The 18,975-nt window shown below is 38.4% G+C and overlaps 1 protein-coding gene across 1 annotated transcript; it reads right to left on the bottom strand.

Moving 5' to 3' along the window:
* Positions 1-1,511: 1,511 nt before the first annotated feature.
* On the bottom strand, positions 1,512-9,037 carry LOC139132129 (uncharacterized). Its single transcript, XM_070698555.1, has 8 exons — positions 8,968-9,037; positions 8,614-8,702; positions 7,419-7,539; positions 5,455-5,586; positions 4,148-4,257; positions 3,535-3,645; positions 3,075-3,191; positions 1,512-1,630 (listed from the first exon to the last, which is right to left on the bottom strand). Exons 2-8 carry the CDS (start codon positions 8,674-8,676, stop codon positions 1,538-1,540), a joined length of 747 nt encoding a protein of 248 aa, XP_070554656.1. The 5' UTR covers positions 8,677-8,702; positions 8,968-9,037; the 3' UTR covers positions 1,512-1,537.
* Between the last annotated feature and the right edge of the window lie 9,938 nt (positions 9,038-18,975).

The following is an 18,975-nucleotide window of genomic DNA, read 5'->3' as shown; positions in this document are numbered from 1 at the left end:
TCACAGTACAATAAATTACCTACAATTTTCTTTGATTTGTATCATTGAAGGTTACTTTTCGAAAAACTCTTTCAGTTCTCTATAAAAGCAATAATGTGCAGCATCAGAATGATTGATAAATATTATCTAGTAAAAGTATTTCAGTGAAAGTTTCCAAATAACCATTAAAGAACAATAAAAGTCACATTCTGTAGATACTAAAAATGCCATACTTTTGGGCAGTAAGTAATGACGAACTGAAGGGTCATTCTCTTATCTGAGAAAACGTAGAATTCAAATTTCTTTGGTCATTTCCATTGGAAAAAATCAATATCCTTTTATTTCATAAAACGGGTGCAACTAGTCTCCGCACTTTCCATCACATTATTCTGTACGGCTGAAGACACAATCATTGGAAAATTTTACAAAAATGCTGTCTCCTCTGTCAATCATGCATAATTTTCCAAATCATTTAAAATGAGAATTCCTTAAAAGTACGTTTTCAGAATTTTTACAACTAGTTTATGAATTTTCCAAACATGGGAGACATGGTAGACCACTGAGGAATCTTAGAGGATTAAATTCGTAATGAATTATGGGAAATTTACAGTACTGTGGTATGTGCGTTTGAAGACATAAGTGACGCAAAAATCCGGTAAAGCCTCAAGGAGCGTGACAGGGGTCTTTTTAGCTTCCGTGCTAACATATGTTAGCCAAGGCGTAAAAGAGGACTGTGTTGCCGTTAACAAACCCTCAAAAAATAAGGTTTCTCGGTCTGGATTATTTTGGCATTTTTTATTTTATTCAAGCGCGATGCATAAAAAAACCAACGAAATTCGACGTGTGAGAAAATAGGGCACGTTGGGTTACCGGAAACACATCGATTTTTTATTTTGCCAAATGATGCACCCGTATCAGTCTTCAGTCTCTCTGTGTGTCTCAATATGAACTGAATTTCAGTAAGCAAGAACGGCTAATCTGATCAAAATCAATCATAGTATACAGACAAAGACTCAAAATCGTTCTTTTAAGGTGAGTCGGGCCGGCATCATTATTCAGCCTAATTTGCATCATTAATTCTTCGAAATCAGACTTCTCTATGGCCGAGGTCAGATGAATCTTGATACAGGTGTTGATTGTAGTTACATGATAGAAGGACAGAGTCTTGGAATCCAGCGGTGTCCGACGTGTTGGTTGAATGCGTGTTGGTTGGAATATAAGTTTTAATGATAGCCCTTGATACTTTACAACACTGCTTCACTGTACTGTATTCTAGGCATCTCAGGTAAGCTATCAGAAATGGAAACTAAGTTTTAATGATAGCCCTTGTTATTTACAACAGTGCTTCACTATACTGTATTCTAGGCATCTCAGGTAAGCTATCAGAAATGGAAAATAAGTTTTAATAATAGCCCTTGATATTTTACAACAGTGCTTCACTGTACTGTATTCTAAGCATCTCAGGTAAGCTATCAGAGATGGAATATAAGTTTTAATGATACCCTTGATATTTTACAACAGTGCTTCACTGTACCTGAGCAATCAATTTCATCCTCGCCTAGTTCACAGTCGTGGATACTATCACAGCGCCCCTCATCAGAAATGCAGGCTTCATTGTAACATAAGTAACCATTTGGAGTACAAATATCATCTACGGGAAAAAAACGAGAAAAATCAGAAAGGGTTTGTACAATGAAAACCAGACCAATATTCGGAGACAAAAAAAGACAAAAAGAAGAGAAAAAAAGTAAGATGAAGCATATTTGAAAAGCGAACGCTGTTTATTACCTTTTCATGTAATATTGTCCTTTTGTTTGAATGAATGTTTAAGTTGCAAAAATGAATCAAACCAAACAAGTATGGGAGTGACATGTCACGCGTTATGTCTGATAAACTGGGTTACATATCTTCAATTATATCATAAATTTACCAGTATTTAAATATTTTAACAACTTTGAACCCTGTCTCTGTTATATCACATATTTACAAACATAAATTCTGTAGGTCTTAGCCTGGGAGATATTCGAGATTTTCATCGTTTGCAAAAGTGAGCTATCAGAAATGGAAACTCAGTTTTAATGATAGCCCTTGATATTTTACAAAAGTGTTTCACTGTACTGTAGTCTAGGCATCTCTGGTGAGGTATCAGAATAGAATATAAGTTGTAATGATAGCCCTTGATATTTTACAACAATGCTTCACTGTACTGTATTCTAGGCATCTCAGGTAAGCTATCAGAAATGGAATATAAGTTTTAATGATAGCCCTTGATATTTTACAAGACTGCTTCACTGTACTGTATTCTAGGCATCTCAAATAAGCTATCGGAAATGGAAACTAGGTTTTAATGATAGCCCTTGATATTTTACAACAGTGCTTCACTGTACTGTATTCTAGGCATCTCAGGTAAGCTATCAGAGATGGAAACTAAGTTTTAATGATAGCTATTAATATTTTACAACAGTGCTTCACTGTACTGTATTCTAGGAATCTTAGGTAAGCTATCGGAAATGGAAACTCAGTTTTAATGATAGTCCTTGATATTTTACAACAGTGCTTCACTGTACTGTATTCTAGGCATATCAGGTAAGCTATCAGAAATGGAAACTAAGTTTTAATGATAGCCCTTGATATTTTACAACAGTGCTTCACTGTACTGTATTCTAGGCATCTCAGGTAAGCTATCAGAAATGGAAAATAAGTTTTAATGATTGCCCTTGATATTTTACAACAGTGCTTCACTGTACTGTATTCTAGGCATCTCAGGTAAGCTATCAGAAATGGAAACTCAGTTTTAATGATAGCCCCTACCTCCACACCTTGAAAAGTGAATTACGGCAAAAACGAATGGGAATGACAAGTCTTGAGGTATCCTGAAAAAAGTGGGTTATAGAAGGCCCTTTAGGGCTAACACTGCAATGATTCAAGCAGTGTGGATTAAATGTACAAAAATATCGTGTTAAATGATATCGCCGGTCTGATGCTACAACAACGACATCAGTAGATAATCATTTGTAGCGAAAGCACGGGAACATCATTTACTTGTCTGGTGAGAGGTATGCAAACATCATTTTGTACAAGGTACATCTCATCACCTTGGCAACCATCCTCGTCATCACCATCGAGACAATCCATCTCACCGTCACATTTCCAATACACGGGTATACAATGGTCATCGTCGCAGTGGTAGTAATCTTCAGCACAAATGAATACTGTAAAGTAAGATAAAAGTAACTATCACCTTTGTAAAAGCGAGAAAACCTTCCCAGAAATTTCTTCAAGAGTTTTGTCATGGCTTTTAATCAATCGTTTTTTTTTCGCAATACCTGGAAACCTTTGCTAGTAAGGTATTTCTGTTCTCAAAGTTGAAAAAGAACAAATATTATGCAGTGTATCCTCAGAGTAGCCACTCTCTCACCCATGTCCATAATCTTTATCGAAATTTTAGATGTACACACATTTACCACGTCACTACTTTGTGCGTTAACAATTTATTTTATGACATATTTCCGACCCTAGCACAAAATCTAGTGATACCTATTTAGGTAGACATACCTTCACATAGTCCTTCGTCTTCTCCGGTTGGACAGTCGTGTTCATTGTCACACACCCAGGTATTAGGTATACAAGACAAATCTCCGCAAGCAAATTGCTGTTCACCACAAACTTTGCAAAAAAAAGGTGAACAAGAAATGTAACCATTTCAAAGCGATACCTTTCGCATTATTTATTGACAGTTAGTGATATTCTAAGTAAAATTTTGATCTGCCGCCAGGTATATATTGTGCATTCAACGTAAATATCTAGCGTAGTAGTAGTATGTAATATGGAGTTTGACAGTGTGTATTTATCTTGACATCTGTCAGTCGGTCGCTTCGAGTCTCTTTATCGGTTTCTCAATCAGTTTGTCAGTCTGTCTATCGGTCCCTTTATCTGTCTCTCGTGATCTCAGTCTCTCCGTCTTCGTGTCTGCCTATCTGCATTTCTGTCTCATGTGTCTCACTGTTTGTCTGTCTCTGTCTGTCTGTCTTTCCCCCTCTGTCTCTGTCGTCTGTCTGTCGTCCGTCTGTCTGCCTGCCTGTCTGTCTGTCTGTCTGTCTGTCTATCTATTTCTCTCTCTCTCAGAATAAAGGAGATCTTTATTTTGACGTCTGTATCAAAATCCTACCTCCACACAAAGCTTCGCCCTCGTCGTCTGCACAGTCCCACCAGTAATCACATATCCATCGATTCGGTATGCAAAGACGTCAGAACACGGATACTCGTTCACAGCACAAACTGAAATGTTGCATTTCATAAGACAGTGAATGCTTCTTTTTCACAGCATGAAACAGGATATAATGTATGCATGTATTGTTTAGCCCTTCCGCCCCATTTCCCATTGTAGAAGTCCCAATTGCAATCAAAACAATTTGAATGGACAAAACCATTGCGGAGATTGGGTTGAAAAAAGCAAATCCGATAAATCAAAGGAAGAGATTAGGGGACTTTTCAGCTTTTTCATGAATTTTGTTTCAGGTGAAAAGTTGTTTCATGTTTTTTTTATTGGAACAAGTTAAAATACTGAACACAGTGTACACAACTTAAACTCTACTAGCAACTAGATGAGAGTAAAACATTAAGTGAAACATTTTTGCGGTCTATGCCAAAATATCGAGTTCAGTGTAACTCTCAACTTGCTAGCTTAAGGTAGTATGCACCTCGAAAGTGAAAGACGTAAACTTTTACTCAAACTTTTCCTTAAGGAATCTTTCAACCATTCTCTTTCAAAATCATTGTCAAGAATGAAAATGGGGATAGGTGCAAATTTTGGTACTAGGAAAATAATTTACCTCAGATATGCCGATATTTGAAATCAAAATTTTCGGTATCCCTGAGTTAACTCGATTGAGAAAAATAAAAAAACGACTTTCGAAAAACTAAGACTGTGAAAATGTATCCTACACCAAGAGCTTTAAAATGAACCCCACAAGTGGTATATCAGAAGAGAATTATAAACGTTTTGGAGTCCGAATATCTGTCCCGGGGCGCATTTTACCTTAGTGTACAGTCTGTTAGGCCTATGTAGTTTGGATCTCATGCAAGCTTTGTAATGAGTTCGATTCTTGATTGGTGCTGCATTCTCGACATTAAGGTTAGCGGCTGTCCCATACGTCATGGCAATGTTTGAATGTCGTAGAAATGAAATCGGAATGGGTGAAAGTAATTTTGTTTAGAGGTCACGAAACAAATAACCTGTTTACGTTCAACTTAAGGTGCAATGGTTGACCTCTTGGTAGCTGTTTATTGTCATCGTGATGCACACTAGATGATTGCACACAAGTTACACACACCACTTCAATACTAGAGCACCTCCCATCGAGAAGTTGTGGGCTATACGTGTCTATACCGAAGATAGAAATCGACGTAATTAGTGGCACTTTCCCCCGCCAGACTTGTAAAAATACACGAGGAAATGTGCGAAAGTCTTCATACCTGGTCGGCATGTCGCGCTGTCGGACTGCAGTCGATATCCATCAAAACAGGCACAGTAGAAGGATCCAGGTGTGTTGTTACAGTGATGGTGACAGACAGTGGTGTCATTTCCAGCCTCACATTCGTCCATATCTGATATTTTAACAAAGGATATTTAGTTGTTGAAATTTGTAGCGCAAGCAAAAACACATCGTGTCACGGGGTTTAGTTAGGGTTAATCGAAATGTCTAAACGGCGTCAAAAAGCTCGAATGGTAACCGCTGAAATGCGGATAATTACGTTTTTTAGCAAAATCTCTTGGGTTGCAACAAAGTGACATGATGTATCAAGGTCATATATATAATTATTACACCTCACTCATTCAGCGTGCACTGCCATTGGTTAAACACGACTCACGTGACATGTAAAAGTATACACATATTGACTGGCTATGAGGGCAACAGCATACGTCTGTACCCCGAGGGACTGTGAGTCACCCCCAAAAACAGACTGTTTCCCGAGGCCGTAGGCCGAGGGAAACAGTCTGTTTTTTGGGGTGACTCACAGGCCCGAGGGGTTAAAGACGTATGCTGTTGCCCTCATGCCAGTCAATATGTGTTTTGTAACACACCTCATCCGTAGCCATGCATAAGAACGTACTATACACAAAACTTGTCGCATGTAGGTCTATGATGTAATATGTTGGAGTGGTTCAGTAAGAAAAAGTTTTTCCTAAAAAGACCGCAATACTTCTGCAAAACGTTCAATTCACCTTGATTATAGTTTTTGTTCGTATCGAGTCCTTGTTGGAAACCAAAGCATTCAATTCTTCTTCAGAAAGTAGGATAAACCAAGAAATTTCTGGATTATCGTTTCGATCGGCCGCAGACGACATCTTTGTTTACATTCCGGTCCGCGTTCGCGTCAAATATCGTTTTTGACGTCAGCGGGCATCATTTTTCAGAACTGATGCCTGGCAGGCAACAGTTCAAACAAATGATGCCTGATGACGTCGTTTACGTGGATCAGCACAAAAAGAACGCATCCCACGTGACTGTCAATTGGCGAATTAGAACACAGACTGCGGATGAGGTGTGTTACAAAACGTGATGATGCCCTCTGCGAACGTGATGATGCCCTCTGCGAACTTGATGATGCCCTCTGCATTTGATATTACATGGATGACGTCAGTTTACTTACTGCGCAACCTTTCTGCGCGTAACAAATTGTCGTTCGCTTGTAGGCCTACTTGCAGTCGGCAACCATGGCTGCGAAACGTCATGCAGAGCTGTCACCGGCACAGTTAGACGATATTTTGATGCAAGTAAACAGCAAACGAACGAAAATAGCAACAAGGAATACAATTTCTGTGTTCAGCAACTATGCAAGCAACAAATTTGGATACGCCACCGAGGAGATCGGCAAACTTTCAGCGGCAACCTTAGACTTGGCACTGACAACATTTTACGCTGAGGTCCGGACTCATGCAGAAAGGCGAACTGTACTCGAAGAAGTTTGTTCGGTGTAATAAAAATAATAACACATGAGAGCTAGGGCAAGCCTACGGCTCGGGCATCATCAATATTTCGATCATGACCACCATCCCTTGGGCAGGCAATAAATCGTGATCTTGCCCTCGCTTTCATGTGTTATTATTTAAATATTCTACAACTACATCAGGGTTGCACAACGCCCAATGGCACAATGTTACAGAGCCGTTGTGACAGTCTACTTGCTGTACCTATTTCTTGTTGCACGTTGACCTACCCCGTCTCATTCATTATTAATCCTTGTAAGAAGTGTGACGTGTAGAAGGCCAGGTAGCTGCAGCCTTGACCGTGAATTCAATTTGAAAATTGAGACTCTTCCGAATCGTGAAATCGACGCGGGAGTTCAGACAAAGATAGAGTCATCTTTTCGCAACGGGACAAACACTCAATCCCGAACGTGAAAATAAAGGCAAACGAATATTCAATCGTCGATACCTTGGCACTGAGTTCCATTCCCTACGGGGATGTATCCTTCCAGGCAACTACAAACGTCTTCACCACTCAGACCAATCTGGCAAATCTGTTCACACGAATTTGGTTCGGTGCAGTTTTCTCCCTGTGAGGAAATTTAGATAATTTAGTCGATGAATATGGTAAAGAGAGAGAGAGAGAGAGAGAGAGAGAGAGAGAGAGAGAGAGAGAGAGAGAGAGAGAGAGAGAGAGAGAGAGAGAGAGAGAGAGAGAGAGAGAGAGAGAGAATTTTTATTCTTAGCACTTGTGCGGGTTTATCTTAAAGCTCTTAGAGAATGAATTTTTTAAATGTACCGTCTTATTTTTCGACATATGAAAACTGTATTTGTCCCCAAAGAGCTAACACGGAATAATGGCCATGTTAAATTTACATGAAAAATATCGGTAAATGTACATGTCAGGTACATTGTTTCTCTAGTGCCAACTCGTTCCGTGGAGCATACAATATTAGCTTGTATCAATATACCAGAGGCTTATAATTAAGTACCACAGAACGGGATTAAAATATGACATTCACACATTACATACAATTCGTCTTTGTGATACAATTCCTTCTTGCATGGTAACATTTAGACGGGCGTTTGTCGGCAAATTGCCAATTTGATGATTTAATGTCCAGGGCATTAATTAATGTATGTTAAAACCACACATTTAAGAAGACCGAGTTTGTGATTTAAAGAGATTATTTTGACCAAACCCGGTCCTCAAATGTGAGATTTATGGTATTATCTCATTCGGAAAAATGGCTATTTTCTCCTCACTGTACACGATAATTGTTGCCTTATCTGCGAATAATTGGACCACCATCAACAACGAACATCTAAACATACTAACATACTACTACCATTTCTGCAATGATTGCAGTATCGCTAGGAAGGTTTCTCGCGTGTCATTAGCACCCCCAAAAAATAAACAAACAAAACCAAACAACAAACCCAACAAACAAAACAGAACGAAAATAAACAAATAAACAAACGAAATAGATAAATGAACTTGAGAGATATGGATCTCTTGGCCTAATTACATGAATTAAGTCGATCGTAGACATGTAGACTGTTCATTTTGCAAGCGGAAACAAACAAACAAACAAAAATAAAGAAATGAAACGTCACAAAAGCTAAGTTTGAAGTCGCACACGTACAATGTACAAACATATTACCTTGGCAACGGAAATAGCCATAAAGAAGATGAAATACAAGATGTATGATACATTTTGGTCCATCGCTGTTCTCCGTCTGAATTGTGTCTCTTGAAAAAAAAGTGAAAGCAAACGAAAAAGGTGAAAAAAAGAGAAACGGTTTATAGTAACGATAATTTTGTTCAGGAATCATAAGTTGCATTCTTATTAAAAACAGCCATGAATGATATGAGCTGGCCGTCTTTGTTAGCTTATTAACGCGGAGGTCGAAACTTAAATTACACCGTATGCTAGTTTTCATACAGCTGGCATTGCTCTCAGTATGCTGTTTTCTTACCGAGGTTTTTGACAAAAAATTACAGTTAAAGTACTTACCTATATGAGACGATAAAGACGGACAGTTTTAAGGGAAAATGCTCCTCGATTAATTGCGAAAGACCTGCCTCTCTCCCTGATATGGATGAATTATGCCAAGTTCTGTAAGCTTACCACACCGGAAGACGTATAAAATTATTAAAAGCCGTCAAGTTAGACAAAGCTCTTCCTAAAATAAGACGAATCATGCACGCCCGCGCAGTGACGCATGCATCTTTACATGTGTAGCAAACCTATTCAGAACTGTTTTGTATTGTGTTTGGCTGAGATTAATAATATTGCGCTCTCCTCTACTGATTTCTGATATCGGAGTGACAGTAATCGGACCGTTACTCGACAGCTTTTTTCTGCTGAATATATTAACTGCCTAAGTATCATGTCAGCTGACAAATATAATTATCTAATGGTTGAAACATGATGTATTTTTCTGTGGCAATAAATGACATTATCCCTTTGCGTGAGCGAAAACAATTAATCCACTTTGACCTTAGGACCGCAGGGGACCGTGCGATATAAGCGTGCTGTGAAACGAAATGTGAATAAAGTGTACTGTCATGACTTTTTACGAAACAAGGCGGTGTTTCAACGTGACAATATTAATGTCCTTACGTGGTAATGGAAGTATCATCACTAAATTTTGCAGAATCACGATGAGTCAACCTTCGGTTGGTTTCGAACTCTCAAAGTGGTCATCAAGTCACCCAGCAAAGACATCATTCAAAACCGATTGGCTAAACCTTTTCTGACAGCGATCCCTCCACACGAAGCACTTACACACATATATACTCGCTCACATACACTCACACTGGGTACAACCCCAATCAAAGCAATGAATAGATAGCTAAACTTGGCTACAGATAACTTCGTACGTAGGAAAGTACATGCGAGCATGGCAAAAGAAATTCATTTAGGCGGATGAAGTAAGAACTCGGAACGGCGGTCATTCCGAAGACAGAGTATAAAATTCCGGTTTCACCTTGCGCTAGGGCCAATAAAGTCAACCTCGGTAAAAATCCCGACTGTGTACGTCATGCAAGTCAGGAATGCTCAATAAAATGGTCAGAATTTTTTTTTAATGATTTACTGTTAATGGTATTGACTAGTTTAAACATGAAAATTGCGTGTGTTCGGAGAGACAGATTTGCTAGAATCGAATGATTACACATGACAAGCCTGCGTATCTGATATCAGTCCCGGGACCGGTGTAAGCGAGTGACTGCGGTACAGCAACCCGATTGTTTAACGGATTTTTGTTTAGAAACGGTGACATAAATGTAAAATGAAAACGTTTTGATAAAAAAGAGCATGTTCTTTGATTTTGGGGTGACATCGGCATCTTGGAAGTGTACCAAAAATATAATGTAGTGCCCAGTCATCGGACGTAAATACATGCGCTTACAAATACGAAATCGGATAGGCAAACCTACTTATCACTTTACGCCTATTTTTTTTGTTTCAATAAAAGTAATAGGCACTAATTTGTATATATACGTACAGTTTTCTTTCTCCATGCTCAAATTAAGTTCATGCTGATATTTGTGTGTCTCTCGAGTTGAAGAAGCGGTAGCGAGCATTTTGCTTCGATGTTCAGGCGCGTATAAGTGTACGTGTAATTATATCGCCATTACGCAATCGCAGTCCTTGCATTCTAATAAAGCAAATATTAAGTATGAATATTTGGTATGAATATTAAATGGAGATATCTCATAGAACAATGGACATTGTACAGGGTAAGAAATCGGTCGAAATGCGACCCGAAATGCGACTGTAGAAATCATTGTGACGGCAAAAGTTCATGACTTGGCATATCACTGTAAAGAAAAGCCAATTTAAGAAGGTCTTGTCGTATGAAATCAAAAGAAAATGAAACTGTACGGTTGATGTTTTGCCATCGTTTTTGTATTTGTAAACGTGACAAAAAAGTCCTTCGGATTTAGTCGCGAAACGTAAAGGGCGGAATCCATAATAAACAGTGTGTTCTAAAAACATCAATCAATTTTCAACCCGCTCCTGGACCGTGTTCATTAATTTACAGCGTTCTTAATGTGCTGCTCAGAAAGTGTTCCCTGGAGACAGCTACAATGCTCATCATTATTGTCGGCTCTTTGTGGCTGGTGCAAACGGTTGACCACCTCGTCTTAACTAATTCCAAATCTCCTCATCACACACCTTTTCATTTTGCGGCGCAAATTACGCGTTGAATTTACGATGCCATAAGAAGCATAACAAACAAACAAACAAACAAACAAACAAACAAACAAACAATCAATCAATCAATAAAACAGAAACGAACACAAACAAAAAATTAAAAGCAAAAGCGCTACATAATAATAGTATGCAATAACTCTGAAAAGCAATATCAGTCTCATTACGGGTGTCATTATAAATTTAATGGTGCCTCGACAAACGTTCGCTAATAGGAGTACAATGACAATGAAAATGTTGCACTAATGTTGCATAATGAGGCAAAATCAGAGGATCAATCGTCACAACCGGGTTGAAATGCTTGCATATTAACGGAAGCTTCTTGGCTGCGTTTGTATTGAACTGGTGCATTTATGTTTGCAAATCGAGGTGTCCTCAGATTTGTGCCGAGTCTGTCGGTACATGTGTAAATATCAAAAACTAAACTACGAATTACCTGATGGATTAACTGAGGGATTAACTTTAAGCAGACTGTCGGGTTGACGGTAAGGTGATCACGAAATTGAAGCTTCAGGCTGTCCTTCAGATGGCGGGGTGAACACGAACCCCACGCATGACCAGTCAGATACTATCCCATACGCTCGAGAATAGCAAAGCAACTGGTATAGGCCAGCCAACATCACCGTTTATAATATGCGCCAATGATTATACACGCGTATAAATGTACTATAATATAATTTCATGTAATGTGCGAGTGTGATTAAGTATGCGTTATTACCAATAATGAATAATTACGACAAACACATATGTAAATGACAATAGGAGAACAGACAGATAAACTGAGAAGAAACAGTAGCTGTAATGTTTTATAATATTACCAATTAAGGATAATTTGATAGTTTACATCGCTCGTACATATTATGTCGTGAAATGGTTAAAAACTTCAGGTTTACCGTCATTGGGTGTGGCTTATTGCTAAACAGTTTGTCTTGTAAACACAATTCAAGGTATATTCACACGATGTACAGTGCTATACATAACTGTTCACAATTGCGTTCTAGTCAGGATGAAAATTTAATCACCATTTATAAAATTGGACATTATACAAACAGGGTTTGTGTCGAAGAGATGTACACCAAGCAATATTTCAACACTACTTTGCAGCAAAACAAGGTTCTATATTCACACAAAAAATAAAACAATAGAAATTTATATAATGTGACGCTTTATTGACATTTAGCAGGTGCTATTTTTTTCGATGTAAATTAATATCGATTCAAGTCTCCATCGGCTTTCAGCTAATGGCAGAAAGTAAATATTGCAAAGAGTCGTAACAGTATATTTATGAAAAAGTAAATAAATTTAAAAAATTCCAGAATCGATCAATATTAGAGGACGACTATTAAATGAATACCATTATGTTTTTGTGACAAAAGACCTGACAATCTTCGTGGTCGTCACAAACGCTGTCACCACGCCGAGTAATCGGTTTTGAAGAGTGGAAAATGGACACTTTTGTTATTTTATGCGATTTAGCCTTGATATAATTATAGCGACTACAACACGATTGGAACTAATCTGGGATAATTGGGTGGTAAAGTAATGTCGATTTAATCTACAGTTGTAGTCTTATCTGCTTTTCCTTTTACTTGTTTTTATGAGTAATTGCAATATTCAGCTATACGGCACCTAACACAATTTGAGAAATTTGAAAAATATTAAAATCCAATTATCCCAAATTAGTTCCAATCGTGTTCTACGTAATTACAAGGTGGAAAAGTAGAGACTATACAAAACCTTTGCTCAACCCGAACAAGGGGTTTCAGTTGAGCAAAAAAAAAACACACATCAAACATCTAATAGAAAAATAAGAGGCTGAAATGCGTCAACTTACCCCAGAATCACAAACTTAAGTCAGAATGGACAAGGACATCAGTGGCTTGGATAAGCCAACACTGTTCAAACACGTTTGTATGACTAAACTTGTACCAGTATTATTACAGCCAGCAATATTAGCGACGTAACTTCCCAAGCATAAGAGACCATTGATTGGATAAACGGCGGCGCTTAATTTGCACAGCAATAAATCCAAATTAAGCCATAAATGTCGTCCCACTTTACATATTTTAATGAACCAACGGTTGGCGTTCGACAGTTAACACTAACAAGATAAATTACAGTGGGTTTGGCTATACATTTGTTAAAGTTCGAGGCATGAGAAATATCTAATGGGTTTGTAATGTAATTGATATCATGCCATTGTGCATCAAACATTAAAATATCATGTAAAGGACATAACAATTACAACAGTGCGCAGTGATGAGTAAAAAGGGATCTCCATTGACGTATGCTTAAACTTGTTTGGCCGCTGTTTACATTTTTTACGGTATTTAGCAAGCACAATGCAGTTCTTGTGTTTTGATGAAATGCAAATTGTTGCCGGAAAATGAGTTAAAATAGCAATTTTATAAATAATTAAGTAAATATGCTTGGCTGTTACAGTGTTTATTCAAACTGCTAGATCCATACCGTGGAAAGCGTTTGTAGTCTAAGTCATGTTATTGTCCTTGAAAATGTCGATTGAAACGTTATCGGGAAATCATATTACAAAACAGTAAAACCTGAATTTGCAAATGATATAACCTTTACACAGTCGACATTGCCAGTCAAATGACTTCCGTCATAGTTTATATCTAATCAATTACATTGTAAATGCAGTTTTCGCTTATTATTAACGGCTTGCTGTATGATTGACATTTCATGTCACCCGTCAAGAAAACTTAATGTTCTTTAGGTTTCCGCTCGTTTTATTTTTGCTGAGTTATTTAACATAAAAGCTTGACAAAATTTTTTGTAAAATAACGTTGTAATGGTATATTTGCTTGACACATTGGTAGATGTAATCGTGCGGTATATATATATATATATATATATATATATATATATATATATATATATATATATATATATATATATATATCAACTGATTATGAAGCGTACAGGTTGCTATGTTATCTCCAAGACTAGACTGGCCTTGGGTCGTTTAGCCATACGCTGTAGCATGTCTTTCCAAACTCCACTCCACGATCAACGCGACATGTACGTGTTGCTCGTATCTCGCGACAACCTCACAACTAACGCAACAGTCTGCCGAAGTTAATTCCTGTAATTCTACCACTCTGTTTTGATATCTAAATGCCACAGACGCGTCAGACTTAGGCAAGTGTAGCTATACCTCCTTTCTCTACGTCGGTCATTGTACAGACTATGGAGGTCCCTCTTTCTTTCTACCCCCGTGTATACAGGCCACGGTCTCGCCGGCAGGACCGTGTACAGACCACGTACAGACCAATGACGAACTATCTTGTGACGGAGATGTCGCGCAAACGGTAACGAAAATGTAATTGAATTAAAACGAAATTAAGGCCGCTCTATTCTGTTTTGTAATGCCTCCCTTTGGCTTTGTACAAAACACCATGGTCGTAAAAATATAGCATTCAGTAACTACTAATTTCCCGATAGAATTTCGTAACATTTCAAAAACATTTCCTCAAGTAAACGTCAACATCCATCATTCCACGACGAGTCATCGCTGGGTTTACTACTTGACCTTTGAGCCGGATCAACGGGGAAAGTCAAAATGGATCAAAATATTCTCGTTTATTTGTAAGGTTCATCACTTATATAAATTAAACATATCTTTGCTTAATATTTGATTCGAAACGTACCTCAGTTACATTTATCCAAAGGAGGGAACATAATGAACAACACAAAGATCCAGTAATGTCAATGAATCTGTAACACAAGCAATTAAACCAGCGAAATTGCAAAAAAGCAAAAACCGACAGGCAAAAAAATAAACGAACCTAAAGAGTAACTACAAAAACAAGCATAGTCGGTATCTTGGATACAATCTCTCCCTCTCTCTCTCTCTCTCTCTCTCTCTCTCTCTCTCTCTCTCTCTCTCTCTCTCTCTCTCTCTCTCTCTCTCTCTCTCTCTCTCTCTCTCTCTCTCGTGGTGTATCACGTGTAACTGTCGGACATACTTTAAAATAGGAAAGTTTTTGAATGTGGTTATTCCCATCGCCACAATGAACGCTGCCGATCATTTATTTCACGATGATGCCACAGCAAAGTCTTAGACAAATCAATGTATTTTCACCAATATATGTCTCCAGCTACAATAATTTTACTTGCGTCACATCAGACAGTTGACATTTCAGAAAGGTGGGGGACTTGCAAAGAGTCAAAAGAAAAAGTTTTGTGTCTACTACCTTATGAGCTGCTAACGAGGTATTTGGTCAGGGCGATAAACCCCCGCGTCAGTGATCGGCAGAACAAATTAATGAAGGGGATTAGGGAGGGCAATTAACAGATATAGACTGTTTTCTTTGAAATACAGAGATAGCTAGCGTAAAGTAATAGGCACACACTAGACACAGGTAAGGCTTGTATTATGAAAAATATTTAATACAAGACATTTATTGATCATATTCATAACTTCTACACTAATAATTCCTGCCACGCCCTGTGATCAAGGTAGCGCTAAGCTGTTGCCGTAAAGAGGCACGTGGTTTACGACGATGGGGAGTACGGTACATCGTCACTCAGACTGCAGTAAGGTTACTAGTCTTCACGTATAAAAGCAGAGAATTGGAAGCGTACTATGCGCAAACGTCGGGGGAAAGATTTGGCAATTATCTGTCACATTCCACAGCAGTTTGTTAGAAAAACAACAACTGATAATCAGTAATACCGAGGATATGGTCAGTTTTGTAGTGTAGATTTATTCCCTATTCAAAAGGAGCTTGGGGAACCGATAATTTCCATTGGACATTTTTTTCGTTGCTGCATTAAAAAGGGGCAGGAAAGCGTACATGAGTATAACTGCAGACATAGAAGTAAGTTGACCCTTTCGTTATCATGTTTCACCCAAACCTATTGTCATCGATGCTGATTGTGGAAACGTTTACAGGCAATTAGGGTGGACAGATTATCTGTCCACCAGCTGTAACGACCGATGTGTCTTTCTTGCCATAATTCCGTTTGCAAAATGTACATTCCCAATGTCTACAATTTTGTTTTTGCAAGCTGAAGTAGCAGTATGCAGTCCCTAGCGGCAGTTCCGCAACATAAGCGCAGGTCATTTGCGATCCGAATACCCCATCTTTTTTATTTCTTTTATTTAATCTCGAACCAACAGGTTGCCCCAATTATAGGTTCGTTTGGAAATAAAAATGTAGTACAAAAACAATAAATCTCTACAAATCTCATTGCAACCGTGATGGGACATTCACGGGGCGACATTGCAAACAACTTTTGACAGTGTCACGCCTTTGATTTGTAATTTCTTGAATGGTGTGAGAGAATGTATCGAGTACACGCCACAATGCACTGCATTGATTTTCAAACAATAGAAACCTGAGCAGCTAATCTATAGCTATAGCCTTGTTTCTGGTGAAATGCAAACAAGTGGTTAAGGGGACAGTTTTTCAATATACTGCTTCTGTATATCGACTACCGTGTCTGACCCTAATCCGTTTGTCATGCTGAAATTTCGAGTATTCTTTTTTGTCAACACAGCTTGCATGTGTGTAGTGATAGGCCTAATTGTTTACAAATGATTCTAGTCCGGACTTGAATACAATTTTCAACAATAACAATGGAGATTATACTCATATAGTTGTTTTAATATGCTATTAAAATGGAGCAATGACAGTTTCAGAATTACAGAGTTTAAAGAAATCCCTACAGCATTATTCAATTATGTTAAAAATTCTAAACTTGTAGGTATATATTCTGTCTGATAACTTATCAGTCCCGGTTCCCATACAAAGATTCTATCGTTGAGGCAACGTCTTACCGAGGTCTTCGCTTGAACATAACCAGAGCGTCACATTGCATACAGTACATGCAGGGAAAGTGCTAGATCACCGCATGGGTGGGATGGTGGCACGGGTTATTGTAAGACAAAAATGGTACGCACGCATTTGCACATGACTGGGCCTGGGCCCTTTCATGGACAGGCCCTAATTACAAATTCTCCAGCAGAAGAGATTGTTCCTGAAGAAAGCAATTCAGCCAAAGCTTGTCCAAGGTGTGAATTAGTCAGCGAATCGCGTCAATTTCCTGTCATCGCCCGAATTCTACAAATAACACGATTGGAACTAATTTGGGATAATTGGATGGAGAAGCAATGTCGCTTACATGTGCAAATATAAACTCATCTGCTTTTCCCGTTTTTATGGGTAATTTGTAATATTGCAACATTTAGCTATAAGGCAGCTAACACTTTTGAGAAAAATATAAAGATCCAATTATCCTAAATTATTTCCAATCGTGTTAAATGAAAGCTGGTTGGAACACAGCACCTCTATCCACGGTCCAGAGCGGTGGATAGAGGGACTGTGTGCAAATTTTAAAGAGGAGGGACTGCGGTGGGAAGAACAGTTGTCCTTCGCTCAGATCTGGTTAAAACATTTGTCCTTTGTAGAATCTCATCTCCTACTATTGTTTCATTTAAAAACTGCATGGTGTGTGTGAACGCGTCTCTGTACACCGGAGTACACATGAAATCACTGAAGAATTTCAGTACAACATATGATATGATATGATATGATATGATATTATGTAATTGCGCAGTGAAGCTAAATTTTTCATTCATCGAAGCAAACATTTTACCTTGAAGTAAAGGAATATGCACGTCAATCTGCAAAACATGACTGATTTTTTTCTAACTTGCCAAATCTTCAAACTTGTCCTCGCAAAGTTCACATTACCGGCTTCAGAAAGAAGTTGCAGCGGGTATATTCTCTCATGGCGTGAGTAGCTTCTACTTAGACCCGTCGCTCCAGGGTCTATGCTTCTATGTGTTATTAGAGACAAGGAAAAATTCTCCTTGTCTCTTATATTACCTCTACAGATCACAGTTATCCATGTTTACACTGAATAACATCTTGCAGCACATTACGATCCAATGTGCGTAAGATTCTGAATGTGTCTAGATGTTCTGAATCACTACCCTTTGCCCCTATACCCACACACAGTCCCTCCATTCAGATAAACCACGTCAGCTTTTTTGTATATATATATATAATAGTTACTGTACATGTCCGACAAAAATTAACATCAAATATACGGATGTGTGTTACGATCGGTAGAAATTTTGAAATAATTATAATACCTCAGCTACGAAGTACACAGTTGACCGGTACCAGCGACCCTTTTTATGGTCATCTTGTCACGAGTATGAATGTATGAATTACTTGTTCGTTGTTTTCACGTAGGTTTTTGAACCATGTAAACGAAAAAAAATCGAAAATCAAATTGAATAATTCTAGAAAGCTAGTATACGAACTACATATGCTATTTTTTTTTCAATTTATTGGCCTTACCTATTCATGGCACTTCAATTCAGCAATTTTCCTTTACAGAGGGCGCCCTCTACAGTTAGGGCTCTATGGTCAGTCATGCACCTATGCCGGGAGTGTTAGATTTTGAGGACTGTCACTTGTGGTTCGCTTACTGAAGGGACTGTTCAATTTCTTCGGCCGGGGGACGGTGGATTCATGGACGGTCACCCTTATTTTACTTTGGTGATAGGTGGTCACACCATGTTTTTGAAATGCCCAATTTCGGGGTGGGGTTGGTCACTGTGTTTTTGAATCTTGCCTAAAATGCATCGTGTCAGGCACAAATTTACATTTTTCGGCGCGCCCTTTGGGCCCGTAACTTTAACAACCAGACATATTTTCCACCACACCTGACTTTAATATATCAGAAATACATACCGGTATGTCAAAGATATGTGTTTGTTCCATATTTTTGAGCGCACTCTTCGAGTCGGCTCATGACTTTGATATA

This window comes from Ptychodera flava, chromosome 1, assembly GCF_041260155.1.
Source record: "Ptychodera flava strain L36383 chromosome 1, AS_Pfla_20210202, whole genome shotgun sequence".
Lineage (NCBI taxonomy): Eukaryota > Metazoa > Hemichordata > Enteropneusta > Ptychoderidae > Ptychodera > Ptychodera flava.
This window is presented reverse-complemented; position numbering and strand designations above follow the sequence as displayed.